Source organism: Cynocephalus volans, chromosome 9 (assembly GCF_027409185.1).
Source record: "Cynocephalus volans isolate mCynVol1 chromosome 9, mCynVol1.pri, whole genome shotgun sequence".
NCBI lineage: Eukaryota > Metazoa > Chordata > Mammalia > Dermoptera > Cynocephalidae > Cynocephalus > Cynocephalus volans.
In genome coordinates, this window is record NC_084468.1 from 22,479,401 (window position 1) to 22,498,922 (window position 19,522).

Sequence of the window (19,522 nt, forward strand, 5' to 3'; positions counted from 1 at the left end):
AAACCATCAGCAACCTGCAGCTTCCTCCTGATTCTTGTGGGGTGCTCCCTCTTGGCACCAAGGCACCATGCTGGGAGATGTCACCTATTGGGGCTCCTGCAGACACACCAGCTGGCATCTACTGTCAGCCACAGGAGTGAGCTGACTTGGATAGTCCAGCTCAGTCAAGCCCCCCGATGACTTCAGCTGTCCCAATACCCAGCCACACTGTGATACAGAAGAATGCCCGGCCAACCCACAGAATTGTGAGAGATAATAAATTATTGTTTTAATTTTTAAGCGCTAAATTTTGGGTAATTAGTATGCAGCCATTGATGATTCAAACAGGAGTTTAGGAAAGAAGAGATCATTTCAAGTCAAGTGATCGTGGAAGGGTTCCTAGAAGAAGTGGGATTTGAGAATGTTCTTGGAGGGAAGGACCGTGACAAGAGGCTCTGGTGACAAAGTCATTCCAAAGAGAGGGAGAAGTTAGAGCAGAAACCCAGAGGCAGGCGGTAGTCAGCACTTGGCAAACAGATCACGGCTGCAAGAAATGGACTAAAAGGAGGAAAGCAAAGCTTTGATGGCTTTGGGGACAGGCTCTTTTTGTTGCCGGGAAAGAAAACTAATCCTTGCTCTCCTGAGTAAAGGGGCTTTATGGGAGATGATAGGACTTTATGGGTTAGGGAGGCAGGAACCTGTGGGAAGAATAGAAATCCCAGAAAGACACCAGAGTTGGAAGGTTGCTCAGGATGCCCCAGTGGCTCCCTATCACAGGCCCAGTAAAACCCTAAGTCCTTCACATGGGTACGAGGCCCATGTACTCTTGGTGCTCTTGCCCAACTAACTCACTGACCCAATTTCCTCTCACTCTCTCCTTCACACAGTCTTTTCTGGCCACATGGAACTCCTTGCTATACTTTAAAGAGAAAGTACATCCCAGGCTCAGCACTTTTGCACTCCTAGGCCCCTCCGCCTGGATCGTTATTCTTCCAAGTCTTCCCACGGTTCCCCAGTTCATTTCATTCAGGTCTCTGTCACCTCCTCCAAAATGGTTGCCCCCTCGCCTCCCCCCATCTTCTTGCCTGCTCTACTTTCCTCTTTCCTTCCCAGCACTTTTTCTTCTATCACTGCCTGAAAAATAAAATCTATTTAGCATTTGTCTCCCAAAAGAATGTGAGCTTTGTGAGTGAGAGGACTTTGTCTAATGCTTAGAACAGTGCTTGGCTTAAAGTGGGTGCTCAAGAAAAATGGTAGAAAACAATGAATGAATAAATGAACTCCAGGCAGTCCTAGGGTTTAAGGCTTCTTGTACTTCCTGGCAGGAGGAATTTGTGGATCTTCACCTTAATGCTTCCCCATCGTTCTCTGCTTCCTGCTATTCCCAGGCAATTCCCTCCCCATCTACTCAGTGAGCTTTTCTCCCACAGCTTCTGCTGACTCACAGCCACGGCTTACTCACAGCTCCCCTCGGGCTGCTACCGCCTCTCTGTGCACCTGTCCAACTTCTCCTCCCTTGGCCAACCTCCTGATTCTCCCTGATTTCAGTTGAAATTCCGGAGACAGAGGATCTGACTGGGTCAGCCTATTCTCCATTTAGGCAGTGGTTTTGACCTTGGACTGTGTTCTGGGACAGACATCCACACTGATCCAATCAGCCATGGCCATGGGCACAGAGAGTGGATATTTTATTTCATTCAGCAGAAACTCCTGACTGCAGCAGGCACCTGCCTTTAGTGAGCTGTTGGCCACAGCCTGAGGGCCACACTGGGGAACTTATACTTTAGGGAGACACTGAAGTCTTCAGAGCAGGGCAGAGAAGGACCAGCTCTATGTTTTCAGAAGAGAACTTCAGCTGCCCTTTGAATGAGATGGTTTGGTGATGGAAGAGGATGGTGCATACAAGACTGGTTAGGAAGCCATGGCTGGAGAGCTGAGGAGGCTTCAAACCAAGCCATGGTCAGAGTCAGAGAGGAGGGAGCAGGAGCAAGTGGTCCTTGAACCCATAGGTGTCCACGAGGTGCGTGATGCTGGATTTCAGCTGAAGAAAACCTGGGTCTCGTCAACTTAAATAACAAACTTAAAAGGTTTTCTAAAAGAAAACAGTACTTATTTGGGAACAGGGCATTGCAATGGGAATATGCATGCCATAGTAAACTATGTGCATATCAGGGAGGTAAAGGAGGACAAAGGGTTTTTTAAAGGAAAAGTGATGGAGGATTACATAATTGTTATGGGATAATTATCCTTGACTACAAGGATAAATAACAAGGGTGACACCAGTCCAAGGTTGGACAGACGGTTGCTGGGCAGATGTCCTCGTCAAAGTATTTTTTGTGTAAGGTTGCAATGGCCTTTGTGCAAGGTTGTGGTTTTACGGAGTCCTTCATGATAGTTCTTGTTATCAGGCATTCGTACTTGTGAATCCTTCCCTTTATGGTCTTCCCTAGCTCTATTTGTCATAGTTTTTTGTTTGTTTTTTGCTTTTTGGCAGCTGGCTGGTAAAAGGATAGGGTTTTTATTTTGTTTTGTTTTATAACGCAAGTGACTCCATTTTGATTCTGAAAACTTTCACAATCTACACACTCTTCATGTCATAAAGAGATGAGTTAAAACTGTGGGTGCAGAGCCTGGCAAGAGATAAACCAAGACAGACATTTGGGGAAATCTCTAACATGGAAAGGGCAGACCAAAGAAGAAAAACTTGACAAATGACCTGGATAGGAAATATTTATACAGACGGGCAGAGACTCAGAGAGTCATAGCACCCCACAAACACAGGAAGTATCTCCCCTACTTATTCTCTTATTCTCTACAAAACAGGCCCAGAGAATCCTGCATGAGATCCCACCCTGTTCCAAATTCTAAGCTTCCAGTCTGTTTTCCCACAGAAAGTAAACAATATTTCTTGGGAATACACAATATTCTAAAAATACATGTGCTGGCCTGCAGTGCCACAATTAGTGGAGCTGCTGTCCCAGGAAACCCTCCTCACCATTTTGCTTAGATCAGAAAGAGGATTAACTTTGATGTCTGTCTGAACCCCATGCGAGACACCACTGGCGGTCTGCTCCCTGCGAGCATTCAATCTTCACATCCAAGGGAAAGAGAAAGTGCCGAATAGAAGCCCAAACTAATTTGTTTCCCTCAGTGATTGAGATGGAAATATGCACCCTAGGATTTCTGACATATTTGACTTGCATCCCATCGCCCTACATCCTTCTAGCTGTCTCTCCCTTTGCATAAATATTTTCACCAGACCCAAACTTCCTTTGGCCTTTCCAAACATTAGCACAGCTATGAAGCCCAAGCTCTTCATCTACAGCATGTGTTGGAGGTAACTGAGTTAATTTCTCTGTCTATTAGGGCTCCTGGTGGCATGCAACTGAAACTTATTCTGTCTAACTCAAGCCCAAAGAGAGTTTACTGGAAGCTAGAATGGGGTGGCCTGCAGAATATGATGAACGTGAGAATCAGACAAGCAACAACTGGGGAACAACTAGGAAAGCTCCAGAATTATGGGCAAGAGGGAGATATATAATAATCTCATCAGAACATTAGCAGTGGACGAAATCCACTGCAACGATGCCGTCTGTCTTTGTGTCACTGTCCTCATGATTCTTATTTCTGGAAGAAAGAACAATTGGATCAGGTTGGATCATATCCACACCCAGGAAACACAAGCTCACTGACTTTGCAAGACAATGTAGACTGGTGGTTAAGAGCAGTCTCTGGAATCAAACGGCCTGGGTATGAATCCACATGACCTTGGGCAAGTCATTCTTGTTGTGCCTCATCTTCCCCCTCTGAACATGGGGATACCTATCCACAGGCATTGGTGAGTACTAAATGAGTAGACCTATGATAGTGACTGCACAGGACAAGTGTTTACAAGTCTTGATATTAGTAATGATTAGATATGCACAGGGCCTCTGGATTTATACTGTAATCAAGAATGCCAAGATGAGAGATCATTCTCCAAAGGTATCAGAAGCTATTACTAGGGGAGGCTATCCACTGACACACTGTACCCCTCCATAGACCGTAGACACCATGAGAACAATAGGTGCCACCATTTTCTTCACAGCTGCATCCACCATCGCTTGAAAAGTGTGCCGTGCCTGGATCAGTGATTACACTGTCAAATGATTCCTTTTTATGTTCCCAACCAACTAGCACAGAGCTTTGCATGGAGTAGGCATGCAGTATTTGCTGACTGAATTGATAGGTCAATGTGAAAAGAAAAACCGAGGGAGTGTGGTTTTCTCAGAAACAAGAACACTGGGATCAGAGATGAACTTGCATTTGGTAGGGCCTGGTGGAGGCAATCGCTAAAGTAGCTGTTTTCTGGTGTTTCTGTTTTCTGATGCTAATAATTTATACAAATGGCAAAAACGGTATAATCTTTTCTGCTGGTCATCTAATGCCTTTAGGTCAGCCTGAAAGGGACAGAGAAACCACGAGTCACTTACCATATCACCTTTGAGAGAGAGTGGCTCATCTGCCACACTGGTCCTGTCCCTGCCTTGGAGGCACTCCTGGTACCTCACCAGGATGCCCCATTCTCCTGGCAACATCCATACTGGCTTGCGGAAGCCCATTATTGGGGCTTGGCTAGCCATCTTGTCAACCTTGCTCGTGGAGAAAGCAAGATATCATGAGAAGCACTTCAGATCAGGAATCATAAGCGCTAAGCCCTCAGCCAATGGTGTGTCACCCTGAGAGGGTTCAGCAGTCTGGCTCTCAGTGACCACATCTATAAAATATAGTCATCTTTGCCTTGCAGATCACGGAGGTGTTAAACAAGTGGAATCACATCCAGGGAGATGTCATCTGGAACTCCTTCTGTTGTAAAAGACAGAACCCAACTCAAACTGGCTTCAGTGAAAGGGGACTTTATTGGCTTACGCTACAGAGCAGTCCAGGGGTAGATCCTGTTTCAGGTACGGCTGGCTCAAATGTATCATCACTATCTGGTTTCTCTCCACCTCTCCTTCTGCAGTACTGACCTCATTCTCAGTCTTTAAATGGTGGCCCCCAGCAGGTCCAGAGTCTCATCCTCTCAAGTTCAAATCGAGCTTTCCAATAGCTAGTTTAGACCATGACTGGCTCAATTTGGGTCATGTGGCCAGAAGGATGCAATTACATTGGATATTCAGGCTGGTGTCTTGTATCAACCAGGCCCTGTGGCGAGGAAGCGTGGTCAGGCGTGGTTATGTGCTTCACTCACAGAGCTGCGAAGAAGTAGGATGAGAGCTTATCTCATGGACCAAGAGTGAATGAGGAGTGGTTCCCCAAAAGATATTTGGGGTACTATTAACAGAGAAAAGGGAAGTGGACGCTAGGCTGCCAAAATGGTAAATGTACACTATGCTTGGGTATTTTGTCTCCTGTGATTTGAAGCATGTATCACAGGTTCCCTCTTTGCTGTGCAGTCTTCTATTGTCACCCTAACAAGCTCCCGCAAGTGCCTGAGGTGAGGCCATCTCACCTTACAGTCATCTGTCTTCCTCTTCTGAACTTCTGCAGCCTGCAGGACCATATCACTCATCGGCAATGGGCTGTGTTGATCATTAGTTATCTTTTTATGTTCTGTCTCTTCATCTATGTGGCAAGATCCTGGAGAGCAAGGATCATGTCTTATTTATCTTTGTGTCCCCCATAGCAGTTTGGCTGGTGTTTAGGGCATGGCAGATAGTCCATAAATCTGCTGACAGTCAAACAACTAATTTATATGCTTCTGGAGCCACAGAGGTAGATGGTAGTTTGATTCAACTACAAAACTATAAAGAAAGAGAAAATCTGTGCTCTCCACACCATTTCAGAAAGATTGCAGATCTTTTCCGGAATAAAAAATGGTGCAGGGTCAAGATAAATATCCTCTCTATTTCCCATTCCTAGCTGCTGGTATCAATCTTATTTATAAAGGATTGGTTGAAGCTCAAGGAGTCCTAGTCTCAGGTGCCCAGTCCCCCTGGGCAGGTCACATTCAGGCACAGCCTACCTGTAAAGGGATGAGGTGCAGGGATTGGAGGATGACAATCATAGAAGAGGAAGCAGATGTCTGTCCTCAGTGGCCTCCACCCCAGACAATAAGGCAGAGCCTCAAGGTCCCATGGGTGGTGCTGGCTGCTGGCTCTGTGTCCTTCCCAGATCCCTGTCTACTCATTCTCATTGGTAACCCTGACGTCCCAGCACAGGGAGAGAGGAGGTGATGGAAGAAGGAGTCAGAAAAGATACCCTCGTAGCTTGGCATTCCTCCCAGGCCAGTCTTGGTCCAGAAGCCCCTGTGGCTCGGGTTTCAGAATCCTCCTGCTGGCCATCCTGGGCCAGGTGATTTGCCCCTTTGTCTCTCATCACCACAAACTGCCCTCAAGGAGACCACTGACTTGTCTAAAACTGCGTCTCCGAACCGTGGTTCCCTCACCTGTAAAACAAGCCGACTGATTTGAAGATTAAATGAGCGAGCCTTAGAAAGCTCCCGGCTCGTGGTAGACAGTCACTAAATATTAAATCAATGGGTGAAGGACGAGAAAGCGTGGTTGGTGCAAGAGGTCTGGAGGGTGGCGGGTGGGAGGCTGAGGGAGAACCCAGGTCGAGTGCAGGGAGGGGGACAGAGCACGACCGGCCGAAATCGGGAGCAACAGCCCGACCCCTGCGCCCAACCCGGAGCCTCACGCTGCCCGGACAGTGGAGGGGGCGGGGCGCGGCGGGGCCGAGGCCCCGCCCCGCCCCGCCCCAGCACCACCCCGCCCCTTGGCCCTGCCCCTCGCCTCGCCACGCCCCCAGAACCACCCCGCCCCTCGACCCGCCTCTGGCCCCACCCCTGCCCCTCGACCCGCGCCCTTGGCCCCGCCTCCGGACCCGCCCCAAGGCCCGGAAGCGAAAGCCGCTCCGCCTCTTCCGAGCGGGGTCACGGCCCGGCTGTCGGGAGCAAGGTTTCCGAGAGTGCGGGGCGATCCGTGGGTCAGGGCGGCCCCCGGCCCGGCGCCATGTCCCGGAACCTGCGCACGGCGCTTATTTTCGGCGGCTTCGTCTCCCTGATCGGCGCCGCCTTCTACCCCATCTACTTCCGACCCCTGATGAGGTTGGAGGAGTACCGTGAGTGACCTCTGACCCCGCGCGGTGACCTGGCCCCAGTAATCACCCTCCCACCCCCCCACGGCCAGTCAGTTCCAAGTGGTGCTGTGGAAAGAACTTGGCTCGGGAGTCAGGTTAGGGCCAGGTGCGAATCCCGCCGTGTGCAGCTTTGTCACTGTGGACTCAACCTCTGCAATCCTGAGCATCCTCGTCTATAAAATGTCTGTATCTATACTATCATCTATAAGCAAACTGCCGAGCCTCCTGTGAGGCTCAGAGGTGGTAATGTATATAAAAGCAGCCTGCACATGGTAGGTCAGCACTGAGTACTAGTTCATACTCAAGGCTAACATTTCCTGAGCGCTTGTTATGTGTCAGGCTAGGCATACATTGTGTCGTTTAAAATGCACAACCTCACCGTGAGATGAATATTATTACCCATTTTACAGATGGGGGAGTTGAGGCTCAGAGAGGTTTTAGAACATGCCCAAGTTCACACGGCTAGTAAGTGGCAAGGCACATACATATTCCAACCCAGGCTTCTGTCCCCAGAGCCCCCTCCATACACCAAAGCTGGGAATGGTGAAGTTGGGGCAGACAGATGGAACCCTGATCATCATGAGCTGAAAGGTGTTTTTATCGCACTCCATTACACTCCCAAAGATGTCTTTGAGCAGAAATATTTCAAACTGAAATTGTTAACCTGGGTTTTTGAGTTTTTCCTCTCCTTTTCCTGCAAATCATTTTTTAGATTCTGCTGGCTTTCTTCATTTTAAGCTGGTTGCTCACATGACAATGGTGAATATCCTGGGAGTAATTTTCCTCCTTAATCATTCAAGTCCTATCATTCTAAACACCAGACTCTCCTTCCTTGAGACCTATACCTCAGCAAAGATTAGCACTTTGATACATCTGAAACCATCTGTCAGAGAGGAAATATTAGGCATTCGAGGCTCATTTTGTTCTCCAGGAAACCTGAATCATCTTGAAGATGGAAGACAGCCAAACCTGCCCCTTGAGAATATTAACAGAGGCTGAAAGCTTGGCGATTTGAAGGCAAAAGCTTCAAGTAAACACTGTGCCCATTACAAATGCTGCAACATTTGGTTTCTAGAGGCAGAGTATTTTAAGTACACACTCAAATTTCTTTGTAGCTTCTTTTCATCAGCCAAGACTGAGATGGCCTCTGGGCATTCTGCCTTCCAGTCTGTCTGCAGGTACCATGCATGGGGGTAAGGTGGGGCCCTGTTGAAGCCCTGCATAATCTATTTCCATCATCCTTTGTCACCAGATCCCTGCCCCAGGTTATTTGATGATGGCCTTTAGAGTTGAACTTGGGACAAGGGAGCTGCTTTGGATTCCATTAGAAAAATTTCAGTTATGAAGACTAGAAAAGTGATTCTCAATGATTTTGTCCCCCCGGGAACATTTGAGTCTATCTGGAGATATTTTTGCCTGTCAAACTTGGAGGGGCGGGGAGGCTGTGGCCATGGCGAGTGTGCTACTGGTATCTAGTGGATAGAGTCCAGGGATGCTGCTAGACTCTCTGCAATGCACGTGGGACAGACCCCTCACAACAAAGAATTACCCAGCCCCAAATGTGAGAAACCCTGCTGTAGATCAGGTGATCAAGGTGTGGGTTTGTGCTGTGTATACCAATACCAGTCAGGGATACTCCAGAATCTGAGTCTTTTGAGACAGACAAATCAGGCCTTTTAGATGAACACTTAGTGAGTGCAACTACAATATCTGAATTTTTAACTGGAAGGCAGTCAATGCCTGCCTACTTTTCTGTTCCATTTTGATTAATTTGGCCAGCTGTTGTCTGGGAGTCATAGCTGATTCTTTAATCAGGTAAATAATGCTAAAGGTCTAATATTTATTGGAAGTTTACTGTACATCTGGCATTCTTCTAAGCACTTTGTGTATATTAATCCAATTAGTATTCACAGCAACACTTTGTGGTAGCTGCTATGTGATCATCATTCCCATTTTATATGTGGACAAACTGAGGTATGGAGCAGTGAAGTAACTTGCACAGGAATCCACAACTGATGAGTCATAGATCTAGGATTTGAACGGGTACTTTTAATCCCTAAACCACACTGCCTCTCTAAGGGGGTGAGAAAAAGCAGTGAGGCAGATGAGGGTCTAAACATGCTACTATATGAATGACCTTAGGGCAAGTCACCTCACCTCTCTGAGCCTGCCTCTTTCCTCATCTGTAGCAGTGGAGGTTACTGGACTGAATTGACAGGTTTTGGGGGAATTAAATGAGTGTGGAAATACCTAGTCTAGTCTTATATTAGGCATTCCATGAAAACACTTGAAAAATAAGGAGCCACGAGAGCAGGGATATGAGATGAAATTTGAGCAGGGATATGAGATGAGATTTAAGCAGGTGGACAGACGTAGGGCTGGCTGACCTGGCAGTAAACTGGGGTCCAGGTGCCTCACTGGGCTGAAGTGTTCATGACCAGGTCATGGGAACCCGCTGTGTGAACAGAGTTTCAGTTCATTTCAGTGTATTCAGCTAGTGTATATTTAGCTTCTCTTGTTTTCAAACTGTACTTTTTTTTTTTTTTTTTTTTTTTTAAAGATGACCGGTAAGGGGATCTTAACCCTTAACTTGGTGTTGTCAGTGCCACGCTCTCCCAAGTAAGCAAACCGGCCATCCCTATATAGGGATCTGTACCCTTGGCCTTGGTGTTATCAGCACCACACTCTCCCAAGTGAGCCACGGGCCAGCCCCTTCAAACTGTATTCTGACAGTCACAACGTACCTGGCACTGTGTTAGGGGCTGGCTGTACATGACCAAACAAGATGGTCAGTGGCTTCTGTCCATTGCATGCTTCCCATCTTTGTCCTAACCTCCTCCCTCCACCCATTCCTTGGACTGAGCTTCTACCATGCCCTTTTTCCCTGCCTCTACCACACCCCATATACTACTCCTTGTCTACCCAGCAGCCATCGTGGTCTTTCCTGTTATATGACTTGTTATTGCTGATTTCTACCTTATTTGCATTTGGTCAGGAAATGTGGACTATACTATTTTCATTCTTTCATATTAGTCAGGATTTGCTTTGTGGTGTGGTACAGGTCAATTTTTGTAAATGTCCCTTGTGCTCGGAATGATGTATATTTATTCTCTTTTTGGGTGTAGAGTTCTATATATGTTGATTACAGATCAAGCTTCTTGTATCTGTTACTTAGATATCTTGAAGCCATATTAGTAGGTGCTTATAATCTGGAGAATTTGTATCCAGTTATTAAATAGGGAACCTCTTAATCCTTAATATTCTTCCCCAACTCTATTTTATCTGATATTATTATTGTTACCAGCTTTCTTTTGGTAATGTTTTTCTGCTACATTTTTTTCTCTCATACATTTAGCCTTTATTTGTCCTATGCAAAAGTCTTATAACCAGCATAAACTGGATTTTTTAATCCAACCTGATAATGTCTTTAAACTATTGGATTGAGTTAATTTTCATTCATTATGTTTACTGATACATATGCATTTATTTTTCCCATCTTATTTTATGTTTTCTATTAATTCTATTTGTTTCCTTTTTTTCTTTTCTGCCTTCAAAACTTCTTTTTCTCCTTCCTTTTTGAAAGTTGTCCATTCTGTTTTTACTCTTTTGTGATTACTATTAAAGTTTAAAGTTAGCCAATATCTTTACCCTCTGAATAATAGAAGGGCCTTAGAATGCCTTAGCCCTTGTCCCATACATCTCTTAGGTATTATTTTAGTCCTGCCTTGCGTTTATTACTCCCCAAATCGGTTAATACCATCACAGTTTTATATAGTCACTGATTTTTTGTCTTTGCCCACATTCTTTACCAATCCTTCTTGCATCTCACTCCTTTCTAGTTTTAGTTTTCTTCCTTCTGAAATACATCCATTAGTGTTTCTCTGGTGAGAATTTGTAACTGGGAAACTTTGTTGTTTGTCAGAAAATGTGGAGAAGTCCAGATCTTCTGCTGTTGAGAAGTCTTTGTTACACCCTTTGTTCTTCATATTTGATCATCTCGCTTGCTTGATTAAAATACTTCAGTAAGCCTCTAGTGTCTTCAAAGTACAGCCCATGGAGGATCACAGAAGTATTTTAATAAGGAGAGCGAAGTGATCAGATTCACTCTTTACAAGCATCAATCTGTATGTGAAGGAGGGGCTGGAAGGGTCAAGTCTGGGGGCAAGAAAGCCAGGTCCAGGAAGGCTGTATTTCCTGTGACCTCAGGTTATATGACTGTATCCTGAACCAAAGTGATGGTTATGGGACTGGGGAGAAGTGACTGCATTTGGGAGCCGTATGTAAGAAGTCAACTCTGCAGGGATTTGTGGCTGCTCATGATCAGCCACAAGGGTGAGGGAGGGAGAGGAAGGAGAGTAGCACCCAGCTCTCCAGCTCCAGCAGCTGAGGAGACGGTGGTGCTAGCCACTGACTGGAAACTCAAGAAGGAATTGGTCTTGGGGGTGAGAGGATGAGTTAGTTCAATTTGGGACGAATTGAGGTTTAGGAATCTGTCGTGCCCTTGGAAATTGTCCATAGATAATGGGACATGCCAGTCTGGAGCTGAGATACTGGATGTCAGCTGGAGCTACAGTAGGCATCGTCAGCACGTGGATGGGAATCCGCATTACTGGAGTAGGGAAGGGTTCCCAGGCAGCGTTCAGAGATTGAAAGGGACAAGATGGCCTAGGACAGCGTGCTGGTGAACACCAGTGTTTGAAGGTCTGAAGAGCAGGTGGTCAGAGGAAGAGAAGGGACCTCAAAGGAGACAGAGGAGGAGTGACCAGAGAGACAGCATTAAAACCAGGAGACACTACAGTCACAAGCCCCACAAAGACAGCACTTCATGAAAAGGGATGTGGTCAGCAGGGTTAGGCTGCTTGGAAACAGAAAGATAAGAAGTGAAAATATCCATTGGATTTTGCATAAAGAAGGTAGAAGTTATTGGTGATTTTGCTATTTTGTTTCAGTGGTTTGGAAGTGGGCAGAAAGCAGATTGCAGTGGTTTGAAGAGTAAATAGAGTATATATTAAATTGACTATTTAAAGATGTTTGGCTGTATGGAGAGGATAATGGCAAAGTAATATTTGCAGCAGGCCACAGGATCTGGGGAGAGTTTTGTTTTACTTTTAGTTTGTGCTGGGAGAGATGAGAGAGCCAAGAAAGTCTTGGACAAAGATGCTGGAGAGAGAAGGCAGTCTGTAGAGGGGGAGGAGGATGGGTCCTAAGCTCAGGTAGAGGAAAGAGCCTTGGACTAAAGGCAGACACCTCTTCCACCAGATCAGGAGGGACAGGTGTGGATGCAGCTAAATGTAGGTTTGATGTCAGCAAGTTGTAGACACTTCCTTCCAGGTGATGTCTCCTTTTCTCTTTGTGACACAGAAGGTCGTCTATAAGTAAGAGGCACAACCTCCAGGCTGGACTCTCCTTTCTTGAAATAGCCTTCCCTGAGCTTCCATGACCCCCTCCACCAGTACTGTTAGGTTTGCTCTTTTGCTCCTGCCTTTCAGCCACTCCTTCTTAGTCACTCTTGTTAGGTTTTCCCCTTCTGACTGTCCTGCGTGTGTTTTTATTCCCCAGGATTCTGGGTATACCGAGGAGAAGCCCATAGTTCTTGGAAGGGCAGGGCAGGGCAGAAGCCCAGAGAACTGGGTTACTAGTAAATACAAGAAGTGAAGCCAGTGGTTGGCAAAGGAGAAGTCCAGGCCATGTAGAGCCCAAGTGTCAGGTCAGTTTGGGTGCTCCAGCTGGGCCAGCCTGAGATATGGGGACAGGTAGATTCCAGGATCTCTGCTGGAATACACCTACAGATGGCAAAAAAGAGGAGGAAGGCTGCTGAGGTAAAACAAAGCCAGGAGAAGATCTCCCTGCAGAGCAGGAAGCCACTGTCATGAGACTGCCTTTTTGGATTTCACATTGACATTCAGTGTGCTCGTCAGCTCTTTCATTAACTCAGCGAGGCTTTACTAAATGTTACATGGAGTGCAAGGTCATTTCCGTACCCCAAGTACTGAAATGAGCAGTGGGGATGGCATTGGAGGGTGGTCAGCGATCCAAACCCATACTATGGGTGCAGTTCTGCTGCGCTTCTGGAGGGAGTCCCACACGCTGCACTTTAGCTTTCACCCTGTGGCACAGCGTAGTTTGTATGAGGAGGCCACATTTTGGGAAGAATACAGGTGGCTGTAACTAGAAGCCTAATCTGTCTTTGTTTGCTAGAACTACACAGTGATCCTGAATATAGCCTTTTAAAAATAACGTGCATTTTAGGCATTTGAGGCCGTCCTATGAAAGAGACACAATAAGATTATTTTCTTTGATCTTCTTTATTTTTAATTTTAATTAGGTGTGCAGAAGCATAAAATCATAGGGTTTTGCCAGATGGGGCTTGAGATCACTTCAGTCCCCCTCATTTAAATGACTTGTCCAAGGTAACCCAGCACATTAATTGCTGGTGTACACTGGACCCTAACTCCCCTGACTTAATGCCCTATCTCATAACGCCTTTAAGAGAGTGAAGCATGTCGAACAGTTAGCAAAGCAGAGCTATGAGGGGACCCTAGTTCTGCTCTCTCTCAGTCATTTTTTGTCTGCTGCACCTTGCTGCCCCCAACTGAGAGTGTGTCGTCCACAGGCAGAATGGGGTTATAACAAATCACTCGATGCAGAAATAATTCTTACCTTATAAGCGCATTTTCCTTATTATGTGCCAGGTGCTTAGAATATACTTTTCATTCATTTCACCCTGTAATCCAATGAAATGCACAGACTGACTGAAGTCTTGTTTTCTAACTGGCATTACAAATCTCCCTGGATTCAACCAGACTCTCTGGTGAGAAAACAAAAGTGTTTACATTGTTGGGAGGAGCCAGTGCTTTGAGTGCCCATTCGGTCCCCTTCAGCCAGCTGGTTCACACTTAGCCTCTGGTTCACACTTGCCACAGGTACACTTCCAGTTCTGGAATACCCCATAAGCAGACGGAGTATGTGTCTAGGCAACAGCAGCAAAATGGAAACACTGAAAAGTTTTTTGTGGGATTTTTTTGTATTTGCTATTTTAGAAAAGAGAGATACTTTCAAGTAATCATCATGGAACAGTCATAGTGTTTGTTGTTGGACTTATACATGTTTTACAGTTGTGTTTTTTTTTTTTATTTATAAAAGTCTAAACCAATAGAAAACATCCAAGAGTAGTACAATAAATTCCTGTATATCCTTCACCTAGGTGTACCGGTTGTTAACGTTTTGCCACATTTGCTTTCTCCCCCTATATATAATACATATATAATTATATATACACGTGTATTGTAATTACTATTATTTTGCTGAACCATTTGTAAATTTAAGATATTGTGAGATTCATTTCTAAACATTTCAGCCTGTATTTCCTAAGAACAAGGACATTCCCTTACATAATCTTAATATAATTATTCAATCCAGGATATCTAATGTTGATACAATGCTATGATCAAATATACAGTCCATATTCAAATTTTGCCATTTGTCCCGATTACTTCAGGTTGTGAGTTACTCATTGGCAGGAGGAGATGGGGGAGGTAGATTTCCGAGATCATATTCTGCACTGGCTTTTATCTGTTTTTTTATTTTAGATTTCCATCTGCTGGTCCTCCATCCACTAGAGCACCCTCAACTAATAGTTATAAGACTGCTGTGGGGACTGGCACATAGATATACTGCATTGTTTGCTTTTTTATGAACGTTAAAAAAAAGTAACAAGTCACGCAGTAGGTTTATTTCCCAAAATGGACTTTTTTCTGTAAGGATGTGTTTTCATTTGCAAAGACTTAAAAATTATTAGATGGATTCTTTTAATACTACACAAAAATCAGCCCATCTGCAGGTATTACCAGTTTTAATAATGTACCTTAGCCCTTTGACTAGAGATAACGATCCTCAATTAAAACTACAAATCAAACCACTGCCTGAGCACCAGGGGGCAGAGTTGGGCTTGCTGAGAGGCAGGAGTGGGGCATTTTCTCACCCAGTGTTCCGTGGTTGGGCTTTAATCATTCCCCTCCTGACAGAAGCGTGCTCACTACTGGAATCAGTAATTAGCTTATGCTGATTTGTTCACATACTTATACTTAAACCTCTGACTTCTGCCAATGCTCTCTTCCTGAGGTTCGTATACATTTGCTGTTTCTCCAGTGATAGCGAAATAGAAACCTAATGTCAACCTCATCAAGATGTACTTACTAAATCCCGAGAGACTAGTTTATGTTTTCCTTTTAGCATATTCCACATCCACAAATAAAGTGTCTTTGTGTCTTATCGTGAATTTACATAAGACTGCTTTGGCTTTAGAGTATTTATAAAACATTAATGGATTAAAGAACCACAGGATGTAGATAGAATGCTAATACCTGGTTATCACTTGGTAGGAACTGGTTCAGCAAAGTGGTTTAAATTGCCTGGCCAAGACAAACTACAGAGGTGGTAGCATTAGGACAGGATTATAAAGAGATTATGGTCTATTTAAAATAAATCCATAGCCTCTCTCCAACCTCATTAGCAATTAGCAGGAAAGTGTGAAGACAGGGATTCCTTTCTCTTTACTTGGTTCTCCATTCCATCATAAGAAGTTTGAACACAATTAGGCATTCTGTCCTTGGCACCAAAAGTCAGCTTTCTTTGATGCTTGGCAGTCTGCCAGCTTCTTTGGTTTTGCAGTACCTGCTTCTTGGAGGATGTGTTCAGCACACCCGGTGTCTGATTTTCTTAAATCTGTAGGTCTAGAATGCTTTCTGACAATCAGTTGTTTTTAAAAACTCTTCTCTTCCCTATTCCATAATATCAGAAAATAGATCTTTTAGGTCTGGAAAATTATATTTATTTTTGTTTCTGGCAAGACTGATGACAGTGCGGTCTTTTACTACTTGGCATTTTGTAAGTGCATGTTTGAAACATCCGTACTTACAGACTTACGTGTCAACAGTGGCAGTAGGACTCAGTCCTACAAGAATTTAATATCTTAGGAAATGAGAATGCCTTTTGTGTTATTTCAGACAGTCTGACACCTTAGAGGCTCCATATCATCTGCTCTAGATGGAAGAAGTCTTTTGGCATACCTTGGTCCAGAGGGTCTTGGTTATGATTCACCTGCTACTTTTCAGAGCAATGCAGTGAAACCATCAGGTCATTGTCTATAATCAGCCTCATTATGCTATGTCTTCTCTCTGTCCTTCTTAGAATTGGATATCAAGATTCACATAATCCCCATTTCCCAGTGCTTTATTTGCCAAAGCAAAACTTAGCATTGATAAAACCATCAGGCAGGTCATATAGGATTGACTTTCTGTTACATCACTAGAGAAGCAAGTTCAATGAATATTAGATTTGGTGAAACCCTGTGTCCTGTACCTTTATGCTTGTATAACTTTATGAGAATCCAGGGGCCAAAATAAAGAAAATGGCCTAATATTAAATAAGAGCTAAATGTGAATTTAAAGAAACGCACTGGCAGCCTGATTAAAACAAAGATCTGATTACAACATTTAATTACTATAATTTAGTAGTAAACATCCTTTGGCTCCAGGTCTTTCTCCTGAAAAGCTACCATTTGTTTGTCAAGATACTTAAAATAATAAGTCTTTGTTTTCACAGACCTTGGGTTTACTCTAAATCACTTAGAAAGATGTGTCAGAGTACTTGAAGCCCAAAGACATAAAATGCCCAATTTCTCTTGGCCTTCGCCTGTTGGACATCTCCAAAGAGACTGGCTTAGCCGCTGTTGCTACAACGCGCTTACTAATTGGCACAGCACCTGCAATCAATTAGGGAAGCTTCAATTATCCAAACCAAAACCACCCACCCAAAGATTAATTTTCTGCTCTATTTCCTGTCAAAAACAGCATATTTAGCTCTGAGTCTAGTCCTTCAGTGGAGTGCATTTTAGACATATAAACTACATCATTTTCTTGTTAATTGTACTTGTTTCTGCAATTCAGCAGCCTCCTCCTCGTAATATCACGCCCACCAGTTCTTTCAAAATTGTTCTTTTTCTGTTGTTTTGTTGGCTTTCCAAAATGCTGAGATCACAGAGAAAAGATGTTAGTTGGGAGCTTTTCTTGTGAAGTATGGCTTTTTTAATTTTATTGCAAATACCCAATCTCTTTGAGTTATAGGATCTAACTTGTCCAACCTGAAAGCTTTGAGTAATGGCATCTCTGAATTTAATAGCAATCATAAATATTTTCTAATCGTCCCATATCATTGGCCCATGTAAATACAAAGATTTCACCCTCTCCCACTTTTAAAGAGTAATTTTTCTGTTGTTTTTCTTAGAGAAGGAACAATCCATAAATCGGGCTGGTATTGTTCAAGAGGATGTGCAACCACCAGGTAAACTTAAAAAAAAAAAATCTCATTTGTGCTATTGTATTGGGGGCTTTGTGTATGTTTGCTTTGTGGTTGAGAGCAGGAGAATGCTTTTTAGCTTACAGACTAGCTTGTAATTTTGCTATCTATTTCACAACAGTTGCCTTTGTATGTAGGGGCCACCCAAGACTTCATTTTAATATATCACTTTGGATTTCTTTTTGCAAGTTTGCCACATTCCTCTTTTGCTTTTGATAAATGAGCATAAAAATGTAGCAAATGTGCAGTTAAATATGAAATGTGAATGGCTGTTTTGCAGACTTATTTACCAAGCACCTATTTAAATACTGCCCTCATGGGAAAATAGTGTTTACTTGTGAGCTATTTTGACTGATAATGGATCTGCTTTATAGAAAAGCTCAGAAAGCTCCCTTTATGGCTGAATGGTTAGTTCCTTTAAGATGATCCAAGTTGGCTGAGAATGAGTGATTTCCAGTTTATTAACCAAATCTCTTGTAATCTGTGGCAACATTCTTATTTATTTATTTATTTTTTAACTAGGCCAGATAACATATCTTCCTGTTATGGGGCAATTTCTGAGCCATTTAAAAGTCCCTTGTGTCTGCCATGGCTTCCCAGCTATTTCATTCCTGGGTTCTAGCAGTCTGCTCTCACCATAGCAAACTACATTGTAAATTGCACAACTCAATTCTGATGTCATTTTCTTTGTTCAGGTTTGAGGGAAGTAGTGGGACATTTAAAAATGAATCCTGTCTTTATTCATGTTTCTTTTATAGGGTTAAAAGTGTGGTCTGATCCATTTGGCAGGAAATGAGAAGGCTGTCATCAACTCCGATTATGAAAGTAGATATCTTCAGGCTGTAGATTCTGCATCGAGTGCGATAAATCACCTTACTATAGAACAATGACTGGAGAAGAAAACTCTGTAATGCCATTAAGTAAGAATCCTTGTAATAAAAGACTCTGCACAAGGATTAATATTTCCCTTCTTAAGTATCAAAAGAACCCTGGAACAAATTATGCCATTTTGGAAGATTTTCATGATTCATTTGGCTTGCCAAAAATGAAGGTATCTCATCCAGCTGTGTTTGGAGGAGATCTGCTTATTACTAAGTCTTTACCACTCACCCAGCTGAGCTGTGATAGGAATACAAGTGACTGATGGGCTTGAGTAGATCCAGATCTACTTTGCCATCTTCCAAAATGAGAGATTTCAGTGAAAAACCACCATGCTGAGCTGCCTCATAGGACTCTTTGAAAATGTTCAAGTTGATAAAGCTCTTTGAAGACAAGGTACTTTGTGCAGCTTAACCATCTCTTGTTGAAGATTGCTTCATGTTGGAAAATAAATAAATGTGAAGCAAGTTAAACTAGATAGGTACACATGCATAGTGGAAATCAATGGTGAATTAACAGAAGTGAAAATATGTATATTAAATTGACTTATTTTTACTTCGCAATGGTGTGTTTTTTTGAAAATCTTTTTTTGTAAACTAATTACATTATAAGACCAAGAAGTACTATTTGACTAGATTATATTTGATTAGATATTTGTATGGTGTTCATCTGTTTGCATACGTAAATATTTTAAAGGTAAATAGCAAATTTGTTGAGACGAGTAGCTATTGAATGCCAATTCTCTACCTCACCAGGTGCTGCAAAGACAAGAGTGGAAGGAATTCTTTTTCTTTCTCTCTTTCTCTTACTCTCTTTCCCTCTCCTCCTCTCCTCTCCCCCTCTGTCTCCCCCTCCATCTGCCCCTCCCTCCCCTCTCTCCTGCTGTCTAGCTTCTTACTAGATGATATGCTTCTGAAGAGACACTGTAGGCCTTCTTTAGACGAGCTGCCTGATGACATAATTTTATTGTTGTGAACTTGGAGTTTAGTAACAGACAGCTGGCCTAATTATGTAATTACTGTCAAAAACCCAATAAAGGAAGTTGACTCATTAGGGGTACATATGACCCCTATTTTCTGTGGAGGGGGCACCAAGAAGTTACATAACTTAAAGGCAAATGTTGTGTGGGTGCTTAATTGAGATCTCTTTATGACTGAGGCAAGCTCTTGGTACCATCTGCTTTGGAAGT

General features: G+C 43.6%; 1 protein-coding gene across 1 annotated transcript; it reads left to right on the forward strand.

Annotated features, from left to right (window-relative positions):
* Window positions 1-6,882: 6,882 nt before the first annotated feature.
* Window positions 6,883-18,896, forward strand: SMIM20 (small integral membrane protein 20). Its single transcript, XM_063108516.1, has 3 exons — window positions 6,883-7,080; window positions 17,383-17,439; window positions 18,213-18,896. The coding sequence occupies exons 1-3, from the start codon at window positions 6,972-6,974 to the stop codon at window positions 18,248-18,250; spliced, it is 204 nt and encodes a 67-aa protein (XP_062964586.1). The 5' UTR covers window positions 6,883-6,971; the 3' UTR covers window positions 18,251-18,896.
* The last annotated feature ends 626 nt before the right edge of the window (window positions 18,897-19,522 follow it).